The sequence below is a fragment of the Pteropus medius genome, unplaced genomic scaffold (genome assembly GCF_902729225.1).
Source record: "Pteropus medius unplaced genomic scaffold, Ma_sr-lr_union100, whole genome shotgun sequence".
Taxonomy (NCBI): domain Eukaryota; kingdom Metazoa; phylum Chordata; class Mammalia; order Chiroptera; family Pteropodidae; genus Pteropus; species Pteropus medius.
This window is the reverse complement of record NW_024349797.1, coordinates 15332928-15358586: the sequence shown is the minus strand read 5'-3', so window position 1 is coordinate 15358586 and position 25659 is coordinate 15332928. Positions and strand designations below refer to the sequence as shown.

Here is a 25659-nt window from a genome sequence, read left to right as displayed (position 1 = left end):
CCCCAGGAAGACCAGGGAGGGTCAGGGACATTCCATGGAGGAAAGGAACTGGAGCAGAGCCCTAAACCAGTAGTAGGGTTTCACCCTGAAAGTTTAAGAACGTCTTTCCTCCCTCTCTCCCACCAAGATAAAGTAGCAATGAAAGAAAACCCCAAGATATTACAGGTGTTATATTTTAATAGATAGTGTTGACTAGAATTACGTCTTTCCTTCCTTTTAGAAATTATTCTTGCAAGATTTTACCTGAAAGTATTCTGTTTCAGTATTGCTCCAAAGGCTTATTTCACATGCCGTCTTATATTTTTATTGATTTTTCGACCTCAAGACACTAGCCCTCTAACATAGGACAGTGTCTTTCATTAACTATTCTTAGTTGATCAGAGTTCATATTTCTATGGAATTGTCATTCATGGGAAAATATACACCTATAGAAACCTAGACTACAGCTTAACCATTAAAAGATATGTTATCTTGCTATATTTATGGCCAAATTTGACATTTTCCTTCTTATGCTTCTTGTTCTTTACCATCATCCTTGAGAAAAATTCCTGCTTAAATGAAAATGATATAAAATTGAAGTTGAAAGTACAAAATAGTTTTTGTTTTGATAACTTATTCAAAAGGATGGTGAATTTTGTAGTACACAAAGAACAGTAAGTTTTCATAAACGATATAAGTTTAGATACTAGCACTGGGAAAATTTTTTGGTCTGCCTACTAGTTTATACTTGTATCTTTATGCCCGATTACTGTTTTTTTAAAGGAGGGTTTGGTGACTGCTTTTAAAAAAGTCTTCTATGAGTTGAGAATGGAAAATTTCCTTAGTGTTTTTTCCCCCAGAAAATCTAGAAGAATGTATAAAATGAGACCTAGTAAACCTGTAATATGAAGCATAAAAATGTGTTTTAAAGCTACAAATATGAAAGAAGTTTAAAATGCTTTTCATGGAACTACCTTTATGGTGCTGGCTGGTAGAGTTTTTATTTTAAATAAAGACATTCCCGTTTTCCAGGACATGATTTATACAAGAAAACATATAATGTCCTGTTGAACATAGGCCAAATACATTCCCAGACGCTTTGTTACCCAAACCTTTTGAGGGATTTCTTTATAGATGTTTTTGGCAGAAGTGGTGATTTTAGAGGAAACATATAAGAAATACCAGATGCAGTTTTCTGAATTGCCATAAATGGTTAAAAAAAATTATTTGTGATGATATAAACATCTGGGCATACTACACAATGCCAAAATTTTAGTTAAGAAAAATTTTGTATCAGTTAGATAAATAATTAAGCCCTTTTCAACTTAATGGTTATATTTTTACATGTGTGTTTTATTAATTCTTCTAAGTATAAAGGAAAAAGTAAATTATATTGCGACAAGAATGTTTTGAATTAATGTTTTGTGTATTTTCCCTCATATGGATGAGTAATTCAGAACATAAATCATTTATTCTTTTTGTCCTGTGTTGTTTTTCCCAGATAGTCTCCCTTTCCAGAGAAAAATCAGTCATTCTTTAATTTATTTTTCAAAAATTCATTGTTTTCTGTTATGTAGTAGCACTAAAATAGGCACTAGAGCTATGAAGATAGGGGACAAGGTCCTGCGTTCAGGAGGCTTACCGTCCCGCACAAAGGGAAGGCTGCATGTAAACACATAGGTGCAGCGAGGTGTTCAGAAAGGAAGGCGCGGTCCATTCTACTTGGCAGTGGTGGCGCGGCAGGGTGGGAAAGGCCAGTGAAGAGTGTACTTGACCTCACTCGCATGATGAATAGGTGCAGCTAAACAGGCAGGGAGTTGGGGAAGAGCATTCTAGAGAGGGAGGAATTCATGTGAAGCTCTGGCATAATCTGGAAACTGGCTGAAGATTGTGTAAACTAGTAATGACCATAAGAGTGTGCGTGGGGGGTGGCAGGGTGTGTTGAGTGCAGAGTGGGTAGAGGTAGAAATGGGTTGCTGTGTGAAGAAATGAAACTCTGAGTATGGATCACAAACACAAATTGTAAACTGGGGCCCAAATTGTAACATAGAAGAGCAGAGACTACTATGGTGAATTGGAGAGTTCCTCATAGGGGGCAGCAAACCTCAGCTCCACCCAACTTGCCATGTAAGAATGTGGCCCAGTGTGGCCACATCTTCAGATCTCTCAAGAGACACTGGAAATGTAGACTTCTATGTGAAATATTCCAATATATAAATGTGGCACCTCATTTAAGGTTTTCTAAAAAAAAAAATAATAACCCTATGTGGGCTGAAAAAAAAACATTTTGGGTGCCGGATTTACTCTGTGCTGATTTGCAACAGGGAGCTCTCAGAAATGAGTTGAGGTTCAGTCTGCAGCTTAGAAAGCTTTTTGTCATTAGTATATTTTCTATAGTACTGATGACTTTCAGCAAGTGGCAAAATTATCATAATGACTTTTCAATGATGAAATTGCAGTCCTTTGGGTGGGGATATGGCTGGCCTATGTGAACCTTTAAAACTTAAATATATAACCTGACTCACAGTATTCAATCTTTTAAAAAAAATTTTTTGTTTTGATATGAAAAAATGCAGTACAAATGACCTGAATTCATACCAAAGGATTGAGGGAGGACTGTGGAGAGGGAAAATAAATTTGATCTGGTTACATTGAAAATATTTATACAAAATATTTTCAAATGCACATAGTAACTCTAACTGTACAAATAATCCAGTGTACCTTAGCATCGATAATTTCAGTTTAATCACTGACTCTGATCCAGTAAAATTTAAATTAATGAAGTTATACCATTATTAATAAAATTCTTCCGTGAGTTCTTTTTTTGCTAGGAAGTAGAATTTCAAAAATTACCTTTCACCTAGCAATTAATAATTATAATTATGGAAAAAGAAAGTATTCACCATGTATTCTACACCTTAAAATTCTGTCTCCAATATAGTTGAAAAGATTGAGTTAAAAGACAAAGCAGATGCTAATCTCTTAACTTCAAATATAAGTAAATTCAAGATGCCTTTTTAAAATGTCACTTGGTGTTATGAGGAAAATGATCTTGTATACATTGAAATTCTGTAATAAAAAGACTAATTTCTAGCTTTTGCTTTGATTATATTTAAATGAAGAGGCTAAATTTCATTATGTTGGATTTAATGTATAAGATTTAAATTAAATTTTTTAAGTGCCAGTGCAAGTAAGACACTATGCCCAGTTTATTTTCTGAAATATATATAAATGAAATCATCTTTTTCACATTTTTTTCTTCTACTGATTCCTTTGCCTTGGTTCGTAAAGATGACAAATAAGGCAAAATGGAGGAAAAACTATCAACGTTAATGTTAACCGAAGTAATATGTATTATTGATATTGGATAGGGCTCGGTTGAACGACGATATTTTAAGAAATCAGATGAATGAATACTAATGCTTTATATAGCACTTTACTGTTTAGAGAAGTCACATTTAACCAGTCAGTAGATTCTGAAAAATCTTTTGAGATAAGCGTGCTTATTTTGCAAAATAGGCAACAAAGTCTGGCCCTAGTGACTGAACCATGATTCATATCCAGGTCTTGTGACAGGACCATAATTCATATGCAGGTCTCCTAATCCTCAAGTCTTGCTCCAACCACTGTTCTTAGTCAGGTGACTATTAAACTGGACTTGACTCTTGTCCAGGGGAGCTTAGTCATGAAATAGCCAAATGACTTTGTAAGAGTGTGACTTAATTTTATGATGTTCTCTGAAGACAGTATTATAGTACAGTGTTACTAGTCACAAATAAAATGTAAAATTATGATGTGCTGATTTGTTGTAGTCAGTTACATTTTATGTTGTTTTGATTTCAAATCAAGTGATGAAGGCCATGGTGCAATCTCTAGGCATTATTGAGAGAGGCTATGATATGGCAGATTTTAGGATATCATATGTTCAGAGTAACTCTTTCCTAAACTAGACTAAATCTCAATTGCTTTATTGCTCAACTTTAAAATGTACCCCCTGCTGCCTTTTTTTTTTTTTTTTAACTTTGAAAGAATTTTTTGAGCATGTTAGATTATTTCACAGGGATATTTTATTTGGCTAAAAACTCATTTCTGAATAACTGTATTTTGCCTGCCCATATAAATACAGTTATGATTTCAAATTGTGGTTTGAATTAGTGTTCAGTTTTTGTGGAGAAATATTCAGAATCTCTGATGGGAGGAGAATAAGGGTTCCTGGAGAGAAAGAGAGTCTGTAGGGACCTTTGAAGTCAGTATTTGACTTTCTTTTCTTTTCTAAACCTTTCCTGGTTAATACTAGCCTTCCAACTTCTTCCCCCAAATTCTGAGGGTTTTTTCTAGACTCAAATATCAGAATATGTTTAAACTACTTGAATTCGAAACAGCTTTCTTCATTGCCTGCAAGGTATGCAGAGTTATCAGTTCTCTATCACATTAGCTCAGGACTAACTTGTATTCTGACAATGAGTTTAAGAAACTTTTACCTTATTATTTTGGACTTAAGTATGTTTTGATCCTGCCTTTCAGAACACAGAGATTTTATTCAAAATGATACCAATATTGAATTTTCATCAAGAAAATTTTTTTTGACATGAACTTTATTAAGACAGATTTTTTATTAGTTTTTCATAGAGCAAAGTTATATTTTTCTAATTCATCTTCCTAAAATCATTTTTGTCAGAATCAACTCTTTGCTTCATGAATTTTACTCTGAAGATGTCCATTTATCATTCAGTATTGTCTTTTCTTTTTTAATAAGAGACAATTATATTGTAGTGGTTATATCCTGGTTATGCTGCAAAGCAGTGCTATCCAATAAAAATACAATGCAAGCCACATGCAAAATTTAAAATTTTTAAGTAGCCACATTAAAAAGTAAAAAGATACAGGTGGAATTAATTTTAATTAATTTTATATAACCCAATATATCTAGAAAATTATCATTTTGACATTTGACATTTAAAAAATCATTAATGGTAGGAGAAAGGTAGGAGAAGGGAGATCTTAGAGAAAGGGAAGGTAGGGCTGGGGTAAGTTTGACTTCTGTTTCTCTGCTGCCTTTGGGAAGGAGAGAAGGAGGGCAAGAGAGAAGACCGTGCCCATCTTTACTCTGGCTCTTACTTTAATTCGTGCATGGGATTGTTAATTCAGAGTGGTTAATTTACTATGAATAGTCGAGGGTTCTATTACATTCAGAACGTAGTACTAGAAGAGGCCTGGACAGCACCATGTGTTCATAGCATATACGTGCACCTTAAGAATCTAAAATGTCTTTTACTGACTCGGACTTTAGTAATAGTCTTATTCTCTCTCTCTCTCTCTTTTTTTTTTTTTTTAAACGTCCAAGCTTAAATTCCTTACTGGAAAGAAAGGAAAGGAAACGTTTGTAGTAGATTTTCCGAACACAAACCTCACTTTTATAATATGGTTATGGCAACCATCTCTATTTTGGTAAAGTTAGCCTATTATATGAATTACATTTGGCAATTCAGATTTTTGCAATTTAGAAAAACCATAAGCCATTGCAAACAGTTAAACTGGACAATTTTATGTATACATTTAGCACTGTAAGTCAGAATTTTAGGCTTGTACAAGACAGAATAAAAACATTAAGCAGATGGACCTGGCTTAAATCTGTAAGGTTCAGAGAAAATTTTGAGAAAGTGACTTAGGAACGGAGATGTGAAGGGTGAATAGGAGTTAATAGGTAGTGCCAATGGAAAGGAGCTTTCCAGGCAGAAGAAAAATCATTTACAGAAGTCTTGCAGTGGGGATTGAAAGTCCAGAACTAAAGCATACATTTATAGTCAATAGATTTTCAACAAGAGTGCAAAAGGATGGTTTTTTCAACATATGGCACTGGAAAATCTGGATATCCACGTGCACAAGAATGAAATTGGACCCCTGCCTTACACCATGCACAGAAATTAACTCAAAATGGGTCATAATGAGACCTATATTTTAGAAGTAAAACTGTAAAACTCTTAGAACAAAACAAAGGAGTAAATCTCAGTGAAGTTGAGTTAGGCAGTGGTTTTTTAGATATGACACTAAAAGCATAACAAAAGGAAAAATAAATTGGACTTCAAGAAAACGAAAAAAAATTTCTACTTCAAAGGATACCGTCAAGAGTGAAATGATAACCCACAGAATGGGAGAAAATATTTACAATATCTGACAAAGGAACTCGTATCCAGCTACTGCTAGGAAAATGCAGCATAACTCATAGAGTAGTTTTGTGGGTAGAGGTCCACGTCTAGTGTTTGGATGTGTTTCTTGATTTGAATATAGAGCTTTGTTGCAAAGCAGCTTTCTCTTCATTTCTTTCAGAATGAAATTTAAGATGTAGTCTGAAGTTAATATGCATCTCTCAGCTCACACTGTCCATGTCTGAGGTGGTAGGCGTGAACTCTGGTCCAGAAATCCTTGGCCCAGGGGCGTGGTTGAATTTATGAACAGGCTATTTCCTATCGTAATCCTAGATTTTGCCTTTAATACTCCTCAAATTCCAAGAATTCCACCAAGATTTTACATATATGGCTTCCTTTTTAAGTAAGAATTTTAAAATAAAATAGTCCAAACATCCTTCTAAATCAGTCATAAATTGTAAGAACCAGCAATATGAATTGTATTTTGCAATTTATTTACCCCAGAATTAGCCCTATCAGCTACATCCTGAGCCATGCATGGTCTTAGTTGTGTTAGATACTTAGCTCACCGAAAGGCGGAGTCCAGCCAGGAAAATGGAAAAAGGAAAATCTAAAATTGTCCTTTCTGTTTCCTTCCATTAAAGGGTGGCTTTGGAAATGTTTCATGCAAGGAAGCAATGGTGAAAATCTCTTCTTTGCTATTAAGTTTCTGAAGAGAATGAAAACTTTTTTGTTTTTTTTTCTGGTATTTAAATTTTCTGTTAAAGGATTGATTATCGAGGGTAAACCATGTGAATTAATGCATACTCTGGCCTCCAGGTAACTTCTATACCAGAAAGCCTGCTTACCTGAACCAAAGAAGAGGTGGAAGTAGTTAAAAATTCCTAATTAAAATAAGTGCATTTATTCAAAATTCTCAGAAAAGATGTCTTAGATCTCATTATGTATTCATTTGTGCTATTTTTTTAATCAGTTAATGACTGTCTTTTTTCACATGTTTTGTAACAGATGAGCTCCGACAAGAAATGCTGGATGATGTACAAAAGAAATTAATGAACTTAGTAAACAGCACAGAAGGAAAAGTAGACAAGTATGCTCTGCCTTTTAACTCTTATGTATTTTATGGAGACTACTTTTATGGCAAAAACTTATGCATGTGATGTTTATATGTGATTGAGTTTTTAAAAGCCTTTTCTTTTTCCTACATAGCGATGAGATATAGGTAGTTTTAATGAGGAGTCAGTAGAATAATTCCTCTTCTCTTGCTTAAATAGATTTTCCCAGTTCAAATTCTTTTTCTTAAAACCATATGGAAGAGTTAAAACATCACCACTGCACTTAGAAAAAAGTTTATTCTTACCATTCTTTTTTACTCTTTACTATCCTTAATTGAACATATTTTGCTCATGTATGAGGTCTGACATCTAGGTATATATGAAATATACCATTAATATTTTAAAGATTTCAATATTATTAGCAAATTTTTAATAAACACTAACGGAGAAATATAAGCATGACCGTTAAGCACACAAACTGTCATTGCTGTTTCAGCTGGGGAGGGAAAAATCTGAAGTGTCTCCTGAAGGTTGACATCAACCCAGACAGGCACTGAGAAGTACTGATGAGGACCATCTCAGTTGTTATTTGGTTGAAGAAAGTGGATGGCCAATAAGAGATGTTTTAAAAGCTATACATTTTAGGTTGTTTGAAGTATTCTTAGTTAGACGTGTCAAGATTTTTTCTAAAGTTACTTGAAAATATTGTTTAGTGTTTTTTATAATTAAGTATTGTTTAAGTACAATGAAATATTTATATGATTAGTGTTTATTGTTTGGGTACACCAAGTATTGAGATAACTCGTTGAGTTAGTTGAGCAGTTTCTGCTTTCATTTTTGTAGAGTCCTAATGAGAAATCTCTTCATTGGACATTTCCACACACCAAAAAATCAGCGTCATGAAGTGTTACGATTAATGGGAAGCATCCTGGGTATCAAAAGGGAGGAAATGGAGCAGGTAAGTGGACAATGTGAGCCATTCTAAATGCAGTTATAACTAAAACAGTGGAGTTGTATAAAATTTTCTTTCCTTGTATGTTATATAACTTTTCCTGGAATACAATTTTTTTAATAGTGTGGAAATGGAATCATTTCATATTACAGTGAAAAAGTGTATTTGTTCAATTCGTATAATTTTTTTTTTTTACTTTTTAAAATTTATTTTTTATTGTGATAAAACATAACAAAAATTTACCATTTTAACCATTTTTAAGTGTACAGTTCAGTGGTATTCATTCACATTGTTGTTTCAACCATCACCACCAACCATTTTCAGAACTTTTTCATCTTCCCAATTTAAACTCAATATCCTGTATATACGAACTACTCATTCTCCTCCCCATGACCCTCAACAGCCACTGGCGACCATATGATATTTATCCTTTTGTGTCTGGCTTATTTCACATAGCATATGTCTTCAGGATTCATCCATATAGTAGCATGTGTCAATATTTCCTTTTTGAGTATGTTAAATATATTAATATAGCATTGTATGCATATACTATATTTTGTTTATTCATCAGCAATGGACACTTTGGTTGCTTCTACCTTTTGACTATTATAAATAATGCTGCTATGAACATGGCTATATAGATGTCTGTTTGAGTCCTTGTTTTTAATTCTTTTGGGTATAAACCCAGAAGTAGAATTGCTGGGTCATATGGTAATTCTGTATTTAATTTTTTGAGGAATTGCTATACTGTTTTCCACAGCTGCTGCACTATTTTACATTCCCATCAGCAGTGAATAAGGGTTCTAATTTCTCTACATCCTCGCCAACACTTATTCTTTTTCTTTCTTTTCTTTTTTCTCTTCGCTTTTCTCTTTTTTTCTTTTCTCTATTTTCTTTTCTCCTCTTTTCTTCTCTTTGCAAACTGGTAATAGCATCCTAGTGGGTATGAAGTGGTATCTCATGATTTTGATTTGCATTTCTCTAATGACTAGTGAGTGATGTTGAGCATCTTTTCATGGCCCTGTTGGCCATTTATATATTTTCTTTGGAGAAATGTCTATTAAAGTCCTTTGTCTATTTTTGAATTGAGTTGTTTGTTTTTTTGTTTACTTGGAGGAGTCTTTTATATAATCTGTATATCAGTCCCTTATCAGGTGTATAATTTGCAAATATTTTCTCTTATTCTGTATTGATAGTGTTATTTGCACAAAAATTTTTAATTTTGATGAAGTTCAATTTTACTATTTTTACTTTTTGTTGCTCGCGCTTTCGTGTCATATTTAAGAAACCACTGCCAAATCCAAAGCCATGACAATTTTCCCCTATGTTTTCTTCTAAGAGTTTTATAGTTTTCGTTCTTTCGTTTAGGTCTTTGATTTATTTTGAATGAATTTTGTATATGGAGTGACATAAGGGTCTAGCTTCATTTTTTGCCTGTAAATTTCCAGTTTCCCAGCAATATTTGTTGAAAAGACTGTCATTTCCTCTACTGAATGGTTTTGGCACTCTGATGGAAAATCAGTTGACCATACATGTGAACATTAATTTGGGGGCTCTTCATTCTATTCCATAGGCTTATGTATCTGTTTTTATGTTAGTAACACAGAGTTTTGATTACTTTATTGTTCTAGTAAGCTGTGAAATTAGGAATTGTGCATCCTCCAATTTTGTTTTTCTTTTTCAAAAATATTTTGCATCTTTAGGGCAACTTGAGATTTCATGTGAATTTTAGGATGGATTTTTCTATTTCTGCAAAAAAATGCTGTTGAGGTTTTGATAGGAAATGCTTGAATCTGCAGATCATTTTGTGTAAGATTGTCATCTTAGCAATAATATATCTTCTAAGCCATGAATGTAGGATGTCTTTCCATCTATTTATGTCTTCTTCAATTTCTTTCAGCAGTGTTTTGTATTCTTTAGTGTCTTTTGTCCCAGTTAAATTTATTTATTCAGTTTATTTCTTATTTTTAAAAATTTTTTTTGATGCTATTGTAAATAGAATTGTTTTCTTGATTTCTTTTTGGATTGTTCATGGTTAGTGTATATAATGCAACTGGTTTGAGCTTGCATATTTTTGAAAAGCTTTTTAGGGAGTTCTGATGGATATCTTTGGCTAGGTACCTGCTCCTAGCCTTCTCAAACTTTCTAGTAGAATTTTGAGCTAGAAAATAGTTTAAATATCACCTCTGGCACTTACCCACTTACCAGATTATGACCTTGGACATTTCCTCAGCATTAAAATGGAAATTATACTTTTGATCATACAGGGTTGTTATAAAAAATTAAATAGATATTATCTGGAATCTAGTAACCCCTCAACTGATGTTAGTATTCACTCTGTTGATTTTTTTATTTCAGTGTTATTCCTAGGTAGGTAATGTTTGCAGTAAGTTTGAAAGCCAAGTAGAAGTTAGGAAGAGTGTTGAGGCAGAAACAGTCCTATATGTGAAAATATAGAGGTGTGAAAGGTTTGCCATGTTGACTAAGCATGCATAGTGACTAAGAGCATGAGCTTTGGAATTCGGTAGATTCGGATTCAAATTCCAAATCCTCCATGTTTTCACTCTATGTCTCTGGGTCAGTCATTTAGCCTTTCTGACACATGAGTCAAAAAACAATTCAAAATGAAAATTAGTATCCAAATTTGTAGGATGCTGCTAAATTAGCCCTTATGGAACATTCATAGCATTAAGTGGCTATATTTAAAAATTTTTTTAAATAACAAACAGGTAACATTCAATATTATTGTGTATTAATTTTAGCTTTACAGCATAGTGGTTAGACATTTATATAATTTACGAAGTGATTTGCCTTCTTAAGTCTAGTACCCATCTGGCACCATACATAGTTATTACAGTAGTATTGACTATATTCCCTATGCTGTACTTTTATGTCCCCATGACTATTTTGATACTGCCAATTTGTACTTCTTAATCCCTTTCTCTTTTTCTCTCAGCCCTCTCAACGCCCCCCGCCCCATATCTGGCAACTAAAAGTTTATCTGTATATATGAGTCTGTTTCTGTTTTGTTTTCTGACATTTCACTTAGCATAATACTCTCTAGGTCCATTCATGTTGTCTCTAAGGGTAGGATTTCAATTTTTTTTATGGCAGAGTAATCCATTGTATATATGTACCACATCTTCTTTATCCAGTCATCTATTGATGGGCACTTAGATTGCTTCCGTATCTTGACTATGGTAAATAAAGCTGCAGTGAACATAGGGGTGCATATATCTTTTGGAATGTGTTTTGAATTTCTTTGGATAAATACCCGGAAGTGGAATTGCTGGGTCATAAGATAGTTTTACTTTTACTTTTTTGAGGAGCCTCCATACTGTTTTCCATAGTGGCTTTACCAGTTCACAGCCCCATCAGTAGTGCACAAGGGTTCCCATTTCGCCACATCCTCGCCAACACTTGTTTGTTGATTTATTGATGATAGCCATTCTGACAGGTGCGAGGTGATATCTCATTGTTTTGCATTTCTCTGATGATTACTGACCTTGAGCATCTTTTCATATGTCTATTGGCCATCTGTATGTCCTCCTTGATGAAATGTCTCTTCAAGTCCTCTGCCCATTTTTTAATTGGATCGTTTGGGTTTTTTTGCTGTTAAGTTGTATGAGTTCTTTATAAATTTTGGACATTAACCTTTATTGGATGTATCATTGGTGAATATCTTCTACCATTCGGTAGGTTGTCTTTTCGTTTTGCTGATGGTTTCCTTTGCTGTGCAAAAACTTTTTAGTTTGAGGTAGCCCATTTGTTTATTTTTTCTTTTGTTTCCCTTGCCAGAGGAGATAATAGCAGAAAAAATTACTAACAGCAATGGTGGAGAGTTTAATGCCTGTGTTTTCTTCTAAGAGTTTTATGATTTCAGTCTTTAATCCATTTTGAGTTTATTCTTGTATATAGTAAAGAAGGTAGTCTAGTTTTTTTGCATGTATCTGTCCAATTTTTCCAACACCTTTTATTGAATGGACCGCCTTTACCCCATTGTATAGTCTTGCCTCCTTTATAATAGATTAATTGACCACATAAGCATCAGGGTTTTTTTTTGTTTTTTGTCGTTGTTGTTGTTGTTTTTAGGTGAGGCCAAACTCTTGGTTGACCTCACAGATTGTAAGGACCTTGTCAGCTTACAATCACTTATAATGATTTTTTTTTAAATTTTTTTATGCCTACAGCACCTGGTCTTCCTAGGTGGTCTCCCATCCAAGTACTAACCAGGCCCAACCCTGCTTAGCTTCCAAGATCAGATGGGATTGGGCTTGTTCAGAGTGGCATGGCCATAGACACATAGGCATCAGTTTATTTCTGGGCTCTCAGTTTTGTTGTGTGTTTTTATGCCAGTACCATGTTTTTTTGATTATTGTAGCCTTGTAGTATAATCTGATATGAGGTAGCATGATACCTCCAACTCTGTTCTTTCTCAGGATTGCTGTGACCATTCAGAGTCTTTTGTGGCTCCATATAAATTTTAGGATTATTTACTGTAGTTCTGTGAAAAATGCCATTAGTATTTTGATAGGGATTACATTGAATCTATAGATTGCTTTGGGTAGTATGGACATTTTAACAGTTAATTATTCCTATCTATGAGCATGGTATATGCTTCCATTTATATGTATTTTCAGTTTTTTTCTTCAATGTCTTATACTTTTCTGAGTACAGGTCTTTCACCTCCTTGGTTAAATTTATTCCTAGAAAATTTTTTTTATGCAGTTGTAAATGGGGTTGTTTTAATTTTTCTTTCTGATAGTCATTATTGGTGTATAAAAGTGTAACTGATTTCTGAATATTAATTTTGTAGCCTGCCATTTTACTGAATTCATTTCTCAGTTCTAATAGTTTTGTGGACTCTTTGGGGTTCTCTATCTATAGTATCATTTCATCTGCAAATAATGACAGTTTTACTTGTTCTTTTCCAATTTTGATACCTTTTATTTCTTTTTCTTGTCTGATTGCTGTGGCTAGGACTTCCAATACTATATTGAATAAAAGTAGTGAAAGTGAACATCTTTGTTTTGTTCCTAATCTTAAGGAAAACACTTTCAGCTTTTCTCTATTGAGTATGATGTTAGTTATATGTTTGTCTTATCTGTGGCCTTTATTATGTTGAGGTATGTTCCCTCTAGTCCCACTTTGCTATGAGTTTTTATCATAAATGGATGCTGGATTTTGTCAGATGCTTTTTCTTCATCTATTGATATGATTATTTGATTTTTATTCTTCATTTTATTTATGCGGTGTATCATGTTTATTGATTTACAGATATTGAACCAGCCTTGCATCTCAAGAATAAATCCCATTTGATCATGATGTATGATCTTTTTAATGTATTGCTAAATTCAGTTTGCTAATATTTTGTTGACGCCTTTTGCATATATGTTCATCAGGAATATTGGGCTCTAATTTTCTTTTTTTTTCCTGTAGTGTCTTGTCTGGTTTTGGAATCAAGATAATGTTGGCCTCATAACATGAGCTTGGGAGCCTTCCCTCCTCTTGAATTTTTTGGAGTAATTTGAAAAGGATAGGTGTTCATTTGTCTTTGAATGTTTGGTAAAATTCATCTGTGAAGCCGTGTGGTCCAGGACTTTTTTGTTTGTTGGGAGTTTTTTGATTACTGATTCTTTTTCATTAGTAGTCATCAGTCTGTTCAGATTTTCTGTTTCTTCTTGATCTACTGTTGGAAGATTATTATGTTACTAGGAATTTGTCCATTTCTTTCTTCCAGATTGTCCAATTTGTTGGCATGTAATTGTTCATAGTATTTTCTTATAATCCTTTGTATTTCTATGGTGTCAGGTTGTCACTCTGTTTTATTTCTAACTTAATTTTTTGTGTCCTCTCTTTTTCTTTATGATCCTGGTTAAAGGTTTATCAATTTTGATTGTCATTTCAAAGAACGAGCTCTTAATTTCATTGATCTTTTGTATTGTATTTTTAGACTCTATTTTGTTTATTTTCATTCTGATCTTTATTATTTCCTTCCTTTTGTTCACTTTGGGCTTTGTTGTTCTTTTTCTAGTTCCCTTAGGTATAAGGTCAGATTATTTATTTGAGATTTTTCTTGTTTCTTGAAGTAGGCCTGTATTGCTATGAATTTCCCTCTTAGGACTGCTTTTGCTCTGTCTCATAGATTTTGGGTACTTGTGTTTTCATTTTCATTTGTCTCAAGGTAACTTTGACTTTTTTCCTTGTTCTCATTGTTAACCCATTCATTGTTTAGTGTCATGTTATTTAGCCTCCACGTGTTTGTGCGTTTTTCAATTTTTTTCTTGTGACTGATTTCTAGTTTCATACCATTGTGGTCAGAGAAGATGCTTGATATGATTTCAGTCTTCGTAAATTTAATGAGACTTTTGTGGCCTAACATGTGATCTCTCTTGGAAAATGTTCTATATGCACTTGAAAAGATTGTAAATTTTCCTGCTTTGGTGTGAAATGTTCTAAAAATACCAATTAAATCCATCTGGTCTAGTGAGTCATTTAAGGCCGCTGTTTCCTTCTTGATTTGCTGTCTAGAAGATCTGTCCATTGATGTCAGTGGGGTGTTAAGTCCCCTCCATGACTGTATTACTGTCGATTTCTCCCTTTATGTTGGTCAATATTTGCTTTATATATTTAGGTGCTCCTCTGTTGGGTGCATAGATGTTTACAAGGATTATATCCTCTTGTTGGATTGATCCTTTTAGCATTATGTAATGTCTTTTGTCTCTTATAGTCTTTGTTTTAAAGTCTATTTTGTCTGATATGAGTATTTTTATCCCAGCTTTTTTTTTTTTTCATTTCCATTAACATGAAATATATTTTTCCATCCCTTTACTTTCAGTTTGTGTGTATCTTTTCGATCTGAAGTGGGTCTCTTGTAGACAAGCATATGTATGGGTCTTGTTTTCTTAACTATTCATCTACCCTAGGTCTTTTGATTGAAGCATTTAATTCATTTACATTTAAAGTGATTATTGATAGGTACATACTTATTGCCATTTTATTATTCACATTTTTTATCTCTTTTTTCCTTCTTAAAGAAGTCCCTTTAGCATTTCTTGTAATCCCACTTTGGCAATGATGAATTCCTTTAGCTTTTTCCTGTGTGGGAAGCTCTTTATCTCTCTTTCAATTTTAAATGATAGCTTTGCTGATTAGAGTAGTCTTAGTTGTAGGTGCTTGCTTTTCATCACTTTGAATATTTCATGCCAGTCTCTTCTGGCCTGCAAAGTTTCTGTTGAGAAATCAGCTGACAATATTATGGGAGCTCCCTTGTAAGTAACTGGCTGCCTTTTTCTTGCTGCTTTTAGGATTCTCTCTTTGTCTTTAATCTTTGGAATTTTAATTATGATATGTCTTGGTGTGGGTCAGTTTGGGTTCATCTTGTTTGGGACTCTCTGTGCTTCCTGGACTTGTAAGACTATTTCCTTTGCCAGGTTAGGGAAGTTTTCAGTCATTATTTCTTCAGATAGGTTCTCAATCCCTTCCTCTCTCTCTTCTCCTTCTGATACCCCCTGGTGCAAATGTTGTTAAACTTGATGACCCAGAGGTCCCTTGAACTATCCTCATTTTTTAAAATTCTTTTTTTCTTTTTGTTGTTCTGATTGGGTGTTTGCTGCCACCTTGTCTTCCAAGTCACTGATTCAGTCCTCTGATTCATTTAATCTGCTGTTGATTCCTTCTAAGATATTCATTTCAGTTATTGTAGTCTTCATTTCTGACTGGTTCTTTATGGTGTCTGTGTCCTTTTTTATCCTTACTATCTCTTTATTGCAATTGTCACTAAGCTCAGCTTCTCTGTGTTTGTTTCTATGTGTTAATTAGATCTGCTATATCTCTCAGTCTTGGCCAGGTGGCCTTATATATAGTAGGTGCCCTGTGGGGCCCAGTGGTGCAGTCTTCCTGATCTCCTGCACCCAGTGCTCCAGGAGTGTCCCTTGTGTGGGTTGTGTATGCCCTCTTGTTGTAGTTGAGCCTTGATTGCTGTTGGCACATCAGTGTGTGGAATTGACCTTCAGGCTGACTGGCCACACCCACAGCATATGAGCTCCTGTGCCGTGGCTGACCTGACAGAGTGGGATTGCTCCAGCGAGCTCTGCTGCCTGCTGGGAGACCACCCTTTGGGTGTGCTGCTTGTGGAGCTAATCAGGCGGAGCTCTGTGGCGGCCTCCAGGTGTGTTCTGGGGCCTCTTGGGAGGGGCTTCCATGCAGGCCACGGTCACCTGCTGCCTGTGACCTGCTGAGGCTTCCTCGTAGGAGCTACAGAGCGGTCCGTGATTCATAGCTGCCTGTGTGGGACCTGGAGGTGCATGGGAGAGGTGACACTGCAAATCGAGGCCGGCTGCCACCAATGCCGGATCTGAGGCACCTCAGCAAAAGTCATAGTGTACGCTGAGGCCTGCTGCTGCCTACCAGGTGCTTATAGGGCCCAGACAGTGTGTAAGTTGGGTGAGGCAGGGTTTCAGGGAGTCGTCATGGTGGAGCAAGTGGGGTTCACCAGGCTAATGCTGATTTAGATTTGGCCACAGTCAAGGAGGGCTCAGCACATGAAATATAGCACTTGCCTGCCAGCTGTGTGGGAAGAGGGCTCAATACAAGGACAATGGTGGCTGTCCCTCCAGCCTTTGGCCCTGAATCCATACAACTCAGTTTTTCCCTATATGTCTCTGACAACTCCCAAGCCGCTGTCCCTCTACTATAGCCTAGGGTGAGTGCCTGTGAGCCAGTGAGTGCCTGTGAGCCAGTGAGTCTGTGTGCAGGCTCATTAAGCCGACACCTGGGTTTCCAGCAGCCTTCGGTGTCATCTGGACAGACAGATGTTGTTTGGGCTCCGCTTGCTGGCACTGGTTCTCTGGCCTGGGGAGCCTGGTGTGAGGCTGGGACCCCTCATTCCTCAGAGGGTACCTCTGTAGCTGAGCTATTCCTCCCAATTCTCAACCGCCACACGTGTGGGGCCAGCCTATTTTGCATCTCTGCCATTTCCTCCAGTCTCAACGTGGCTTCTTCTTTATAACCATAGTTATAAGACTTCCATTCAGCTAGTCTTCAGTTGGTTCTCCAGGTTGATTGTTCTACAATTTCGTTGTAATTTTGATGTGGTCATGGGAGGAGGCGAACAGTGTTTACCTACTCCACCATCTTGACTGGAACACTAAATTTGTATAATATTAGTTAAAATATTTTGTAACATATAAGCCACCTCTCTTATCAGAATGCTGAAATTTTGAGACATGACAGTTTTCAAATTTTAACCGAGATAGTGTTCGGGATGACATTTCATTGTATTTGTAGCCTCTGTCAGTAGGAATCATTTACTAGAAATTGAATTGGAAAAGCATAGTTGGATACCATTTGAAATCATGTAAAAAATGGTTCTTATTTTTTCTTTTCTTGTACTGATAATATTTTTCTGTCTTAAAATCATTTTCCAGTTGTTGAATGAAGATCAGGGCAGTGTTACCAGATGGATGACCGGGTGGCTTGGAGGAGGATCAAAAAGTGTCCCCAACACACCTCTGAGACCAAATCAACAATCTATGCTTAATAGTGTAAGCGCTCATTTTATTTTTGCTGAATATGAAGGGTGAGATGATTGTACATCGCATTCATTTGCAAAGAATCAGATTTCTTTTCAAAGTTATTTTACATAGCCCTTCTATTTTGAAGTTATGGAAATTAAGATCCAAAGATATGATTAGCTTAATGATAAGCAGTTTTAATAAATTTATTGAATATAGGTTTTAATTTTTAGTATATGTGCTGCTCAAGCGAGCACTAACTTTAATTTATTTTTATTTTTATTTTTCAAAGTATTAACTGTTCCTTTATTTGTATTTGATCATGATGCTTCAGGCACACAATTATTTGTCTTACTACTAAATTATGAGATTCTTAAAGGTAGCGACTTTATTTTTCGCATGTATGTATCTCTGTAGTCATTGAGATAATAAATACTTATTGAACATCTGCTGTGTACCTTCCTGTTCTGTGCATTGGGGATGCAGCAGCAAATCAGATAAAGTGCCTGCCCTCAACGATTCCATTTTTGCAGAAGGAGGTAGTTAATAAGCATGAAAACAAAGTGACTGTCATGTTAGTCGGTTTAAGATGAACATCAATTGACTTGAGTAGCACTGTGAGAATGTGGAGTTTACTTCTTTATTTTTAAAAGGAGAAACTAAGGATAGGTGACTTACTCTCAGCTAGCTAAAGATAAAACGCTATTTGAAATTGGATGGCGGAAAACTTAATTTAAAAGAAAGGTCTATACTACATTATTTTAATCTGATAAAATTACTTGTGAGCTTTTGCTATATTCATTGATTGGGTTTACTTTAGAAAAATGTGACTGTTTAATATTTATTTTCTGTCAATATAAGTTTTCATGTCTGTAAACGGTTATTAAAATGATTTAAGACTTACCGTCTTAAGTGTCATTAGTGGCAAGAAATCTTAAGTGTTATCAGGTAGCTGATTCTGAGTATAGATTTGTAAAGTGCTATCATCAAAAATTATTTAGTTAAAGTTTTTGCGTAATGTCTATATAACTGAAGTACTTGCAGTTTTAATTTTTCATAAAGCTTAGTTATAAAGAAATGATTCAAAAAAAGAAATGATTCAGATGGCACGATTAGTTTTTAATATTTAATTAGAATAGCTAGTATTTTTTTAAGTTGTAGTGAATATAATTTTAATACCTGCCTAATATAACTAAAATATTTTCTTCTTAGTCTTTTTCAGAACTTTTTGTCAAATTTCTAGAAACGGAATCTCATCCATCTATTCCACCACCAAAGCTTTCTATTCATGATATGAAACCTCTGGATTCACCAACAAGGAGAAAACTAGATACAAATGTATCAGAAAATTTTAAAGGTAAAATTTATTTATTTTTTCTTCAATTTAAAAATTTGAATGTTTAATTTATGATTATATTTAACAGTGATATTAACTAAAGTTTTAGTTAGTGTTTTTGAAAATGTGCAATGTGACTTCTTCAAAAATTCCAATAAGGCATTATATTTTGGCTTCATATATTCTTGTAGCAACCCAGTATTTTAATTGGCTTAGAGTAATTTAAACAATAGGAAACTATTTTCCCTTTGCATATTGGTTTAATTGTTCTCTCTCCCCGCATAAGCCACTTTGAGTTGCTCTTGGCAGTGGTGGTGAACTGGTAAGCCTTTGCCTGGTCACTCGTTCGCCTTTTTCACTAATGGTGCTTATTGCTAGTAAGAGTTAGAAGTGTGGTTTATAGTTAAAGATTTTTTCCCTGCGAAAATCTAAGTGTTACACTCAATAACCAAACCTTGGTGTGTTAATAATATTTATAAGAGTAGTGTAGTAAACTGGCTTAGACATCCAGGAATTTTATGAAGCATTCTTGTATGTCAAAAGATCTGCCAGGAAGAAGATGGTTTGGTGGCTCTGCATATGTGCACATAGTTTTCTGTCCCTCTGGTTTATAAGGGTCTTATTTATATTCATATCCCCTATATTAGCATGCAGTAAAATTTCTTCAGTTGAAATTTAAGTCTATCCTTTAAATTATAAATAGATTCTTTATTGAAAGTCCCTTTTTTCCTGAAATCTTCATATATTAATTCAGACTAACACGTTTGTTTGCTAATTGGACTGTAAAGGTATATATATGTTATTATATATGTTTAAGTTTGTATCACGTCAGATATTTAATGTGGATAAAACATTAAATAATTTATATTCTGAATTTTTAAAAACTTGCTTAGTCATTTTGACAAATATTTCTATTCTCATGAATTTTTTATAGGAAGAGAAAATGGTAACATTTATTTGTTCTTCAGATAAGAGGTTTAGCTGCTAAATTTAGTGGAACGTCTTAACTTCATCTACAGGCGTAGACCATACTAAAAACACTTTTTCCTTGTTACAGTAGGTTGTAGTATCTTAAGGCGATTTCCAAAATTCATTATGGCAGGGTCTCCCCTTCTCTTTACCCTCTTCCCCTCCTCTCCATCCTTTTCCCGTCTCCACTTTCCTCCCTCGTTCCTGCTCTCCTCCATTCAGGTATCAGGTCATGTGCCCAGCTGGATCTGAGATAAAACCATTGATGCTCTGAGTTGGTACAGGGTTTGCATGAAAAAAAGACAATTTGAGTCTTTTTTAATCCTGAATTTGGAAGTTGTGTGGCTAGTCTAAGAGCTTACTAAGTATCATCATAAGCTTTTTCAGTTTGGAAAGTTGTTATTCACAGGAGGGTACAGCTTGAGGACCTAGGGGTACTTAATTGTGTAAGTAGATTTGATTAATTTGTTTTGGTGCTTTCTTTGTCTTAGAGGCCTTTTTTTTTTTTTAATTTTATTTTATTATTCGTTTCAAGTATGCAGTACAGGTTAAGCTTATAAAACGATCCCCCCAGTTGCTCTTTCTCTCTGGCTCTCCACCTGGCCATTATGTTAATGCTGACTGCACTCACTATGCCTGCTCCTTATTTGAGATTCCCAGTGCTGAAGAGGGTGCCTTCAAGGGGCTGCTGGTCTCTTAACAATGAAGTTGTTAGTGGGTAAGAAATAAAAACACAGTTCATCCACTAAGACATAAGGGCATAAACCAATTACCTATTCCAATAAAAACTAATTGTAAATCCTAACTTTATAGAGAAAATATCTAATTGAGAATTGTTTTCAAACCTTTGAATGTCTAAAAGATGATCAGGTAATGTAATGCATATATATATATTTTTTGTAAATTAATATTAAATTTTATTATTGAAATATGGGTGCCAGTGTTTTTCATGATCATCATGACTATTTGGGGGAAACCAAATTCTCAAGTCGTTTTACAGGTAAATAGTTAGAGAGTTTGCCTTATAACTTAGAAAACACTTTTAAAAGCTGTTATTATAGTGTGGAGACTAAAAAATGTAGTACATTTCCTCCCACTTTCTAAGATCTTCTAGCTGGGCTAATAATCAACAGAGACAGATTAAGAGGAGAAAATCAAACTTTTAATGCATGCGTGTGGGGAATTCACATAAGCATGAAAATTCCAAAGGCAGTGAAGCAACATTGGATATATATGACATTTTTGGAAAATGGAAAGAGACGGTGGAGCGGGGAGGGGTAGAGATTTCAAAAGTGAGAATGTGCGATTTATAGGTAATTGAAGAAGAGTAGAACATAGTGGCAGGCAAATTCTTGCAAGGCAACCCAAAAACATTGCAACACAGGGCTATATTTCTAACAGGCCCCTGCCTGAAGCCCTCCTGTTTACAATACTCAATTCAAATTAGGTTGCTGAGGGTGAGCATTCTCAGATCTTCCTGAAGTAAGTCTTTCCCTCTGAATCTCTTGAGCAGGAAAGGGGAAGGAGGACCAAAGGTTCTTTGAGTCTTTTCTTAATAACCAGCTTAAATATCAGTATCCCAAAAGGCAAAACTTTTGGTCCCCTTCAGTAGTAAGTGAAATTAATCAGTTATATAACTGATATTTAAATACAAAACAACAAAATGTGTTACATAATATTAATGTGAAGTATTAGCTATACATTCAAATATTCTTCTCTCCCCTCTTCTTTCTCCCATTCCTTTCTCTTGTCCTGTCCTTTCACCGTTCCATGTTTCACAGGCTCTGCTTATCAGAATTAAATTTATTAGGGGGCGAAATCTGGGATCCTAAAACACACATATAGTGTTGACTCAATAACTTATAGGAGACTAAATAATTGATGTTTTATCATTTAGATACAACAGAATCCAGGTCTGGTAGAAGAACCGATTTGAACCCTTTCTTGGCTCCCCGCTCCGCGGCTGTGCCTCTCATTAACCCAGCTGGACTTGGGCCTGGTGGGCCTGGGCATCTTCTTTTGAAACCCATCTCGGATGTGTTACCCACATTTACACCTTTGCCAGTGTCACCTGACAACAGTGCTGGAGCTGTGTTGAAAGACCTTTTAAAGCAATAGATGATTCTCAAGCCAGAGACGACATACATAGCACTTTAAAGAAACCATGAACACTATATTTATGTACTTTATCACAAAGTGGCCTTTTGGAAAAAGTCATGTATTTGTTTGCAGTTGTACTTTCTCTAAAATTAATAAATATATCGTTAATGCTTTTAGAAATTGCAGGTGTCGCAAGAGGAAGTGTTTGCTATATTATCTGCTTTTTTCCTTCTCTGATTTGACCTAATTTAAGCTAGAAACATTTGCTTTTTTATCTTAACTTAAAAAAAATAAGAAAAATAAAAAGACAAAAATACTACTAGGTATATATTCGCTCTTTATTTCCTTTTCTGACTTTCAAGTTCATTTAAACTGAAGACATGTTGTTTGTCCTTTAAAGATAATCCAGAGATTTACCAAAAAAGAAAAAAGAAAAGGAAGAAGAAATAATAGCAGTGGCTTATCTGCATAGTGCAGAAAATTGATCTGAAGTGTATATGAGTCATCTTTAGAGGACTCTGTGTAGGTAGACAGGCCAAGAACAAAGGTTGTCCCTGGGAGGTAGTACACAGTTGTCCTGAGGTGGAATGTGTGTGTTTGGTTCTATGCAATTTTATCACATGTGTAGATTCATGTGACCACCACTACCGTCAGATATGTCAAGGACCCCTCATGGCACCCCTCACAGCCACCTCCTTCCCCAGCCCCCCCCTTAACCTCTAGCAACCACTAACTGCTCTCTATCTCTATAATTTTGTCATTTCAAGAGTGCTATAAAAATGGAATCATAGTGTGTAACTTTTTGAGAATACATTTTTTTTTTCACTTAGTGTGTTGCCCCTGAGATCCATTTGAGTTGTTGCATATATTAGCAGTTTGTTTTCTTTATTGTCAAGTACATATTGTGGGTCTGTGTTTTTGTTTTATGACAGAAGATATCTTTTTAAAGGTATCTTAAAACTAATTGTTTTCCTACACACATGCACACAACTTTTATATAAGTATTAAATCATAACAGCTGCATTTACGGAACTATAATTAGCAATATCCCTAAACATGACACCTCCTGGCTCTCTCTGAGGTGTCAGTATGAGAGGTACAGTATGTCAGTCCAGGAACTGTCCATTCTCATCCTCAGGGTCACTGAGGGCAGTGACATTACTTCAGCAGCACTAGCATCAAGTGTTGGGAACTTAAGAATAAGGGTGTATTTATTTTTTTTTATAAACCTATCATAAAAAATCCTGAGTTGGAACTTAATTTAATCAGGATGTCAGGTTTGTATTAGTTGTTGACGCTGTACATTTAAAGACATTTCTTGCAAATTTTGTAAATTTCAATATGCCTTTAAAATAGAAACATCTGGATACAAAGGAAGGTGGAAGTGATACTAATCTAAATATGTAAATAGTCCTGGCTCAGGCCAGGACTAAATTTGATTATTTGTAAATTTTGCTGTGATTACGTATACATTCTGACTGTATTTAGAAGAGTGGAAGTCTAAGGGTTGATGGGTAAATCTGATTTTTCTGAAGAATTTAATAACTGGGACATTGCTACTTCACAACATCTGTCTCCTTGGCTAATTTATTTATATTGTCATTCTTTATTTAGTATACTTTAAAGGAAGTTGTCATACCAGTTCTATATTAGAACTGTCAAACTGCCTTTTGTCTCTTTTGCGCATTATTATTTCTCTATGAAATTATTACTCTTAGGTTTTATATGATCTTTTCAAAGAAACTTTTGCTGGCCATTCTTAATTATTTACTGCTTACCATTGGAGTTTCATTTCAGTGTGAAGCGTCTGAAATAAAAATTCGTAAGTTAAAGAAAGAAGACACATGATCTTTCATTTTGGAGAAATAGAACATGCAAAAAAATTTTTCTCTTTTAATTTGAAAATAAAATTTAAGTGGTAGGTATTTAAGTAGCATGTCATCATATTTTATATGCCTTTTATGACATTTTGAATATTTCCTTATTCAAAACAGCCTGTCTCCCTTCACCCCATAGTTTAACATAAGTTTGAAAGCTGTTATGGGTGGATTGCATATCTACATCACAGGATGACCTTACATGGCCGCTATTTAATTATGTGACCTTGAACTAAAGCTGTAGTACCTAATGTTTCAGTTGTATCATCACTGAATCTATAGCTCACTGGTATGCATGCTAAGTGTTTGTTGATGTAAACCAGACATAACTCATCTACTTTTCTACAGCTAAGTTGTGTCAGAGATGAACCATCTGCTCAAAGAATCTTCTTAGTAACCATACAGTGATGAAGCATATAATTCTAGTGTCAGCAATAGGACATTGCTAACAGGAATTTTATTGCAATATTTTAACTACGGTGATTTTACTGTTTACTTCTCAACAAACTTACTAGAATTTGTGGTGGAATTTTGCTTTGGCTGCCACAGATTTTCACAACATTCCTAATGGCTTTCAACTGCTAATACTATAATAGAAAATCCAGCCAGACATTGAATTTGACTTTAGTATAATTCTGTATCATATAGTGGTTTGAGTTTCAGTTTCTGCCATTATTAAAAGAAAAAAACAAAAACTAAAACTAACACATGGGCAAAGTAAATGACTTCCTTAAAACCAGCCAATTAAAACATTAAATATCCCCTCTCCAAATAAAGCCTCCACTTTATTTTAACCTTTGAATGGTTAATTGAAAGGGAAGGAAAGACTCTACGAATACTTACTCATTCCTTAGGTGAAAAATAAACTGTCTTCAGGGACAGGGGTATGTTGAGAATTATTGAAAAAGTGCTGTTATGAGTCAAAACTTAAAGCATTTGAACTTGATTTCTAAAGCTAGTGAAGTTTTTCATATATCGTGTTTAAAGTGTTTTCCATCAAAAAATATCTTTAATTTTGTAAATATCAAGTATAACTGATATTTATTTTATATATTCCTATGGAAAAAGTAATGGTACTTTTAATGTTCTGACATTTGTGATTATTTGCCAGTGTTTACTTTTTAACTTATTAAGGTTTCTCTACTTCATATTGATCAGTTGTCTTTTGATTTCTAGGGAAATAACTAAATGTGGGAAATTTACAACCCAGCCATAATACTGGATTGTGTTTTATAGAGCTTAAGTCAATGCATTTCTGAATTTCTCAGGAGTACTGCAAGGCAAAAAAAATAAAAAATACAAATAAAAATGATATATATGAGTTGGCAATGTCTTCATCCACAATAAAAAAAAAAAAAGATTTTTTAGCAAACAGCTGCTGACTTTTTCTTTAGAAGGGGGAGAAATGACTTACACATGTTGTTTATAGCAGCAGTTGATCAACTACTGAAGCTAATGTCTTCAAGTGTTCACCGGATGTCTGCTGTGAGGATACTATTTGAGTCTTGGAAATGTTAAGTATAAACAATTTAATAGATGCTTAAGATAATGTATGAAAAGTGGATCGGAGAGATTTTAACCAGCCTTCCCTCCGCCCTCCCCCCGCCGGAGGTGACATTATTCATTATTGGGCTCTTGGTGTTTCGGTCATGGCTCGTTTTTTCTTAGATGTGGAACCTCGAATAGTTTTAACTGTTCATATGATAGCAGTATTGGAATGATCATGGGTT

The 25659-nt window shown here is 34.8% G+C and overlaps 1 protein-coding gene and 1 non-coding gene across 3 annotated transcripts in view; one reads left to right on the top strand and one right to left on the bottom strand.

The window, feature by feature from the left end:
* Positions 1-25245, top strand: part of TRIP11 (thyroid hormone receptor interactor 11) — a 67714-nt gene extending 42469 nt beyond the window's left edge. For both annotated transcript variants that reach the window (XM_039884039.1, XM_039884040.1), the window contains 5 exons: positions 7134-7215; positions 8024-8138; positions 17561-17677; positions 18860-19004; positions 21850-25245. In XM_039884039.1, the coding sequence (XP_039739973.1) occupies positions 7134-7215; positions 8024-8138; positions 17561-17677; positions 18860-19004; positions 21850-22070 (680 nt within the window). In that variant the 3' untranslated portion in view covers positions 22071-25245. The remainder of the gene's footprint in view (positions 1-7133; positions 7216-8023; positions 8139-17560; positions 17678-18859; positions 19005-21849) is intronic.
* On the bottom strand, positions 12314-12432 carry LOC120619787 (5S ribosomal RNA). The gene has a single exon (XR_005657665.1). It is a non-coding gene; the product is annotated as a 5S ribosomal RNA (ribosomal RNA).
* Positions 25246-25659: the final 414 nt, after the last annotated feature.